This window comes from Mus caroli, unplaced genomic scaffold (assembly GCF_978045245.1).
Source record: "Mus caroli unplaced genomic scaffold, Mus_caroli_1 scaffold_8, whole genome shotgun sequence".
NCBI lineage: Eukaryota > Metazoa > Chordata > Mammalia > Rodentia > Muridae > Mus > Mus caroli.
In genome coordinates, this window is record NW_028227263.1 from 139,915,063 (window position 1) to 139,922,781 (window position 7,719).

General features: G+C 43.0%; 1 protein-coding gene across 2 annotated transcripts in view; it reads right to left on the minus strand.

Annotated features, from left to right (window-relative positions):
- Positions 1–7,463, minus strand: part of LOC147003726 (NACHT, LRR and PYD domains-containing protein 4C-like) — a 34,626-nt gene extending 27,163 nt beyond the window's left edge. The window contains exons 1-2 of one of the 2 annotated variants that reach the window (XM_085841076.1): positions 7,187–7,463; positions 1,089–2,661 (exon numbers count right to left, since the gene is read on the minus strand). In XM_085841076.1, coding sequence (XP_085697202.1) covers positions 1,089–2,661; positions 7,187–7,463 — 1,850 coding nt within the window. Of the gene's footprint in view, positions 1–1,088; positions 2,701–7,186 lie in introns of both variants that reach the window. The other variant, XM_085841077.1, reaches the window with a different exon arrangement.
- Positions 7,464–7,719: the final 256 nt, after the last annotated feature.

Genomic DNA, 7,719 nt, shown 5'->3' on the forward strand with positions numbered 1-7,719 from the left:
CACCATACTCAGTTATATGATGCTGGGGAACAAATCCTGGACATGTGCAGTATAGCAGGCAATACTCTGCGAACTGAACTACTTCCTGGGCCCCTGTACATATGAACTGATGTGATAATGCTACTCCATATATATGCACAACTAATAATTAAGAAACATACTCAGGCATGGAGGCACATGCCTTTAATTCCAGGACTCTGCAGACAGGCAGGTGGATATCAGAGTTCCAGACTTGCCACAGCTACATAGTGAGATCTTGTCTCAAAACAATTACGAAAAAATAAATATTAATAAGATCAAATAGTATATCTTTCAAAAAGTGAATCCAGGGCTCAAAATGGAGCCTGTTGGACTGGAGTGTTAAGAGCGTTCATCTTTCTTAAGAGAATAAGAATTTGGATCCTAGAAACCACATCTAGCAGTTAGCTATAGTTCCAAGGGATCGGATGGCACTGAGGCCATTTCCACATGTGTGCATATGAACATGCAGCCACATACACATAAAATAAAAAGGAATCTTAGGCCAGGCACTGGTGGCACACGCCTTTAATCCCAGCACTTGGGAGGCAGAGGCAGGTGGATTTCTGAGGTCAAGGCCAGCCTGGTCTACAAAGTGAGTTCCAGGACAGCCAGGGCTATACAGAGAAACCCTGTTTCAAAAAGCAAAGAAACAAGCAAAAAAATGAATCTTAAAGTAAATGGAAGCTATTGACCAAAAAGGTGAATTTGCTGCTTTTCCCCCTTAAAAGCTCTACTTTGTTTTTAAATTTATTTTTAAAAATGTTTAATTGAAATAGAATCACATTCCTTTCCATCTCCTGTCCTGTGGTGCACTCTCAACTCTCAAGGTGACAACCTTTTTTAAAAAAATCATTTTATATGTACATGTTTATGTACACACACACACACACACACACACACGCAAGCTGTTGAGTTTGTTTTTGTTGTTTGTGTGTAAGTGGTTTGTAGACCCACCACTTGCTATTAGTTAGGATGGGTGAATTTTGAATCTGCTTGTATAAATCACCAATACACAGGGACAGATTCTGAAAAGGGGACAGAAAGGAAAGATAAGTGAATGGACTCACGTATAGTTGTGTTCTTGACCTTCACTCAGAATATTCTGGGTTGAAAAGGATAGTTTCTTCAGTGTAGAACACTGTTGTAAGCAGTAGGCAGCAACAATAACATCAGAATAATCCTTAGCCACAAAGTTAATCTGTTCCATACAGTTCATTGCTTGTGCTAAGAAGACTTCATCGTCCATCTCAAACAGACAGTAAAACAGCTTCATGCCATCTATCTGTTCTTGAAGCTCTTCATTGCCACTTATGGTTTCCAGGCATTGATACAACTGATGCTTTATTTCCTGGGACAACTGGTGGCCAAAAAACGCCTCTAGCTTTTTTTGTTCTGATTCATGTAAAAGGCCAAAGATGAAACAGCCCCAAAAAATCCACTGTACTTTGACTTTCTTTAGAAATGTAAACATGACTGTCTCTATACTTTTAACATCCTTGCTAGGGTGGTCCATGTGGCTCTTTAGCAGATAAAAGATGGCTGCACAGACCTCTTGGATAGACGGGTGGAGGAAAATGTAAGATTTTTCAGATTCCTTGCTCTTCTCAAGGATCCTTACGTCCAGCAGTGTGGGGATGTCAGAGTCCATGATCCCATTTCTCCTGAGAGCATCCTCATTAAACACAAATGTGTCAGTCCACATGCCCTCAGCGGCCAGAGAACACAAGCCCTGCAGCTGCTCTTGGCTTTTCTTACTTGGAGAATGGGCATGTTGGGAAATGAACAAATTGAAGATGTGAGTGGTATACAGGGAGGTGGTACGTCGGCAGACAGAGACTGGGTCTCTTCCCTTTTCTATCTCTTTTTTTAGACAAGTAGCCACCATCCAGCAGAGCACAGGGACCTGACATACAGTGAACAGCTGCTGGTTTTCTTTCACCAAACTGAAGATTTCCTGTGTTTTGGTCCTATCTTGGAACAAGCTGCGGAAACACATCTTAATATTGCTCTCATTGAATCCTGTTATTATTTTCACATTTGTGCGCTCAACCCTGTCCTCTATTTTCTCAAAAGTCTCTGGGGTAGCAGAGACGAGGAAAGAGGATTCGGGGAGCATCTTTCTCCTGAGCAAACTGCTCAACAGGATACTCACTGGCTGCTTCTCCGTGCAGGAATCACACAGCTCCGACTCCCGTTCAGACATATCACATTCCATCACTTCCAAGTTGTCGATGACAAATAAGAGTTTCTCGGGTTGGGATAGGATCTCCTCTATGGGAGCTGAGGCGTTGGGCCACTCTTTGGAGATCAATTCTGCCAGGCTTGCTCTCTTCATCTTCTTCACATCTTGACAGCAGAAGTAGAAGATATAGGAGAATTTGTTCTGAAACACCATGCCTTCTGACCAGGCAAGCATTAATTTTGTCAACATCAGTGACTTGCCAATTCCCGCTGCTCCTTGCAGGAACACCATGTGTGGCTTCTTTGCAGTCACCTTTGATATAAGAAAGTTCTCAAAACGATCACAGTCATCCTGGGTAAATTTCTGCTTAGAGAAATCTTGAACTTTGATGTTGAACTTTCTGGCATAATCATGGGTCAGCTTCTTCTTCAAATGAGCTTGATATAACTTTGAGTGTCCTGAGTAAGTGAGCACAAGGGAAAAAAAGTCCACAACATATCAATGTTAAATTAAACATTCATCCACATAGAGTCTGACCTAGACATTTTAATTCTCAGAATGTATTCTTTAAAAGTATTTATTTTTAATTATGTGTATGTTGGTGGATTCCTGTGGACGTCAGAAGTGTTAAATCCACTCCCTTCTCCCTTAGCTGAATTTACAACAGTCCATGAGCAACGCCGCCCATGGACCCCCTCCCCGAGGTAGCTGGGGATTGAACTCACATGTTGGACAATAAAGCCATGCTAGCAAGTTTGGTAAGGTAGAGCGGGTTGAGGCCCAGAGACTCGGTGGGCACACATCTGAGATCTAGGTGACTCCCCACCCCCTGGCAGACTCCTGACTTGGAACATGGCCACACTCCTTATATAAAAGAAATGTGTCCTATGGTCATATAGGCCCAAAACAGACTTCTCCATGCTAATGAGGTACCTAGAGGCCCAGAGGACTTAGCCAATAAGCTTCCCTTCCCAGACATTCCTCCCTGCAAAAGGTATTTAATCTCAGGTCTTCCCTGACAAGTGGGTATGGCACGTTATGCATTCATTTTTCACCATGGACAATCAACAAACTGATTAGAACCATGGATTGTCTCTTTCATCAAGATCTGCAGTGGGGAGCCATGAAGAAGGCATTTGACTACAGAGCCACAACTTAATTCTCCCATGGAAGACCTCTGTGATCCCAGTCACAACTGCCACCAACTCTGCCTCTGCCAAGCTAAGGACAATCACCCCACTGGGATAAGCTTGAGCTCCCCATTATGTCCCCCATCCCTGTCCTGGGCTAGATGCTGTCCTTTGGCCAGACTCCATTCTCTGCTCTTCTGAGACTTCCAGTGGCGCCAGGATTTCTAAGAGTGTGAAAACCCTGTGGCCTTGTTGCAGACCTGGGGACCCCCAAGCCAGCTTTGGCTTTCCCACCCCCTGAAATGGTGTCTCTGTGCATCCCTACAGCCTGGCACTGCCCTGGACAGACAGACAGTCAGATCTTCTGCAAAAGTGGGATATGCTCCCAGTCACTGAATCATTTCTTCAGCCCTCTTATGATGTGTGTTTTTAGAAGTTTGTAAGCTGTGGGCCCAGAACAATGCTAGTTTAATATGAGAAGATTTTCACTGGCCCTGGAGCACAGTTGCATTTCTTTGTGTGTCATGAATGTTATACTGTTAAACTGTCACATGCTATTTCAGAAGCTGGCACTTGAAGTGGGGTTGTCCCTTTTCTCTATTTCAGACTCAAGCATGTCTAAGTACAGTGGCTTCTTGGGTTCTTGTCTGGGAACAGGCTGACCTCTAACTCTGCAACAGGAAGAGAATTCATAATAGCCAGAAACAGGAAACAACCTAGCTGTCCTGCAACTAAAGAATGGATAAAGAAAATGTAGTATGCCTACACAATGCCCTACACTATTCAGCTATTAAAAACCAAGCTATATAAAAACCAAGACATCATGAATTATTCAGGAAAATGGATGGATTTTGAGAATATCATGTTGAGTGAGACAGTCCAGTTCCCAAAGGGCATCATCGTATGTCCTCATTTAAAAGTGGATAAAATATAGCCATAAAATACAGGTACCATGTTATACTCCACAGAACCAAAGAAGCTAAACAAGAAGGAAGGCCTGAGCAAGAAAGCTTGAATTTCATTTTGAAGGGAGAATAAAATAGTCATGAGAGGCAGATGGAGGGAGAGAACTGGAGGGAAGGGAGATGGGGAAGGAAATCGGGGATTCAGGACCAGGTGTGTGGAAGGACAGGAGATATGGCCATATGGCCAAGAAAATGAATGGAAATCTGCAACTGAAGGGGGTGAGGAGGTGGGGGGCATCTCCAGGATGAGACATGGCCTGGGACAAGGAAGATGCCCAAGAATCAATGGGGGTGATCTTAGTTGTGACTCACTACACTGGAGATATGGAACCTGAATATAGGCCACCTCATATACCCACACAGGAACCTCAGTGGAGCAAGAGACACCAACCCACCCACAAAACTTTTAATCCAAAATTTATCCTGTCTACAGGTGTGATGGTTTGTATATGCTTGGTCCATGGAGTGGCACAATTAGGAAGTGTAGCCTTGTTGCAGTAGGTGTGTTACTATATGGGTATGGGCCTTAATACTCTTGTCCTAGCTGTCTGGAAGTGAGCCTTCTGCTAGCTGCCTTTGGAACAAGAGGTGGAACTCTCAGCTCCTCCAGCCCCACGTCTGCTTGGTCGCTGCCATACTCATGCCCTGATGATACTGGACTGAACCTCTGAGCCTGTAAGCCAGCCCCAATTAAATGTTATCCTTATAAGAGTTGTCTTGATCATAGTTTCTGATCACAGCAGTGAAATAGAAACTAATACAACAGGTAATGCAGACAGGGGGAGGGAGCAGAGACTGGGGGAATGGCCAATTAGTAACTGGCCAAACTTGAGACACATCCCATGGGCAGGCACCAATCCATAACACTATTAATGATGCTCTGTTATGTTTGCAGACAGAAGATGTCCTCTGAGAGGTTCCACCCAGAAGCTAACTCAGACAGATACAGACACCCACAGCCAAACAGTGGATGGAACACAGGGACTCTAATAGAAGAATAGGAGGAAGGATTGAGGGTCCCGAAGGGAATAGCAACTCCACAGGAAGACCAAAAGAGTCAACTAACCTGGACTCTTGGGGCTCTCAGAGTCTGAACCACCAACCAAAGAGCATACATGAAATTGACCTAGGCCTCCTGAACATATGTAGCAGATGTGTAGCTTGGTCTTCATGGGGTCTTGAACAACTGGAGTAGGGGCTATTCCAAGAGCCTTTGTCTGGGATATGTTCTTCTAGCTGGGCTGCCTTGTCTGGCCTCAATGGGAGAGGAAATGCCTAACATTGCAGAGACTTGAAGTGCTAGGGTGAGGAGGATACGGGGCGGGGGGAGGTCCCCCAATAAAATAATAAAAGGAATAGCTGGACAGGGAATGAAGGGCCTAAGGACAGTTAGAAACAAAAGTCAGAGTAAAGTACAGACTTTTTAAAAAGAAAAAGAGCTATATACAAGTCATTGTATGAAGATATACATACATGGTTCAAGAGAGCTGAGTGGTTAAAAGCACCAAGAGGACCTGGGTTCAATTCCAAGCATCCACATGACAGTGTCCACATTCTGTAGGTCCAGTATCAGAAGATCTGATGTCCATTTCTAGCTTTCAAGGGCACTGTCCATACATGGGGCACATACATATATGCAGCTACTCTCATATGTACATAATATAATTTCTAACTGTTCTTATGTATTTTGATTATGAATTGAAGATTTAAATATGTACAACTAGAATCCCAGAAGAAGGTGGGATATAAAGAACAGCACAGAGACAATTTTTTAAACCAATATAGACTGAAGTGTAAAGAATATCATAGCTGCAGATCTAAGACAACTAGTGAATCCCAAGAAGGCTGGGCTTAGGAAAAAAACCTACATCCAGGCTTATCATGGAACCTCAAGGACAAAGAAATGAATGGAGCCTTAAAGCAGCCATAATATCTTATACCAGGATAAAGACATGTCTGACTCTTAAGATTACAGTGTTCATGAAACATGGATTTTTTTTTTTGATATAAGGTTTTGCTTGTTAATATCAAAACAACCAGAGCCACAACAAAGACTGAGAAATCTTGTTTCACACTGTTACACTATTACATAGCTGTTTCAAATACATATGTAATATGTATGTGGGAGGGTGAATGGGGGATGGGTACAGGTGTTCTCTTCGAACACTCTCTGCTTTTAAAAAGATTTATTTGTTTTTAATTTGGGTGAATGGGTCCTTTTGTTTGCATGCATGCATGCACATCAGATCTGTACAGTGCCTTCAGAGGATAGAAGGTAGCATTGGATACCCTGAAACTGGAGTCACAGATTGTTGGGTAGCACCAGGTAGGTTCTGGAAACAGAGTCAAGGTCCTCTGTAAGAGCAGGTGTTCTTTACCACTGATTCATCTCTGCAGGCCCTACATCTCACTTTTTGAGACATTTTTTAAAGTTGCCTTAAAACTTGTCAAACTGACTGGTCACTTGCTACCATACCTTGTTTTTATGTGGTTGCTGAGATCCAAAGTCAGATTGTCATGTTTACAAAGCAAGCTGACAAAGCCATCTTCCTAGATCCTAAAAATATGATTTATTTCAGGTGTCTTCTGTTGCTGCTGCTGTAAATCCTCAGTGTTACCATTTCACTATAGAGTTAAGGCTCCAGTTTAGATTCAGGGGAACATTATTAATGTCCTGGGTGGAAGTTTAACCGAATAGGTTAGGGCATGCTACCCTCATACATTTGATACACAGACTAGACCTAATGTGTCTACATGAAGCTGCCTCCTTTCTCAAGCAGAAGAATATCCCATGACACCCAATGCCCTAGGGTAGATGGGCATGAAGAACAGTTATCAAAACTATGGCATGATCCTCACCCACTGTAAAGCAGCTTTGACCAACTCACCAGCAATCTCTCTTCCTGCCTTCTCCATGAGATCCTTCCTATTCATCTTCTGGAAGATTTTGAAGGTCATATTCCAGGCTTGCTTCTCCTCATAATGTTTCAATAGTAAGTTGGCAAGGTCTTCACGAGATGCCTTCTTCACTTCTGTCCAAGAAATCTGTTTCAGTCTCAACTGAAAAATCTCCTGTTTGAGGAATTCCTTAAACTTCATGAATTCTTTCTTGTTTAGCTCTTCTAAGTACCACATAAGGCCAAAATCAGAAAAAAAAGAAGCCATTGTGTCTCAAGGAAGAGAGATGCCTCTTCAGAGAAACAAATACCAGGAGTAAGAAGCAGATGGGATCTGTGGGAAAATCAGGCAAGCAACTGAGTTATTAAGCACAATGCAAAAAAAGGTGGGAGGTAGGGGAGTGGGTCAAAGGGCTGGGGAAATGGTAGGGCTAGGAAAGTGTTTGCTGCACAAGTGTAGGAACATAACCTGTGTCCTCAGCATTTATGTAACAAGCAGGGTGTGCAGCCACAGAACCTTCAAC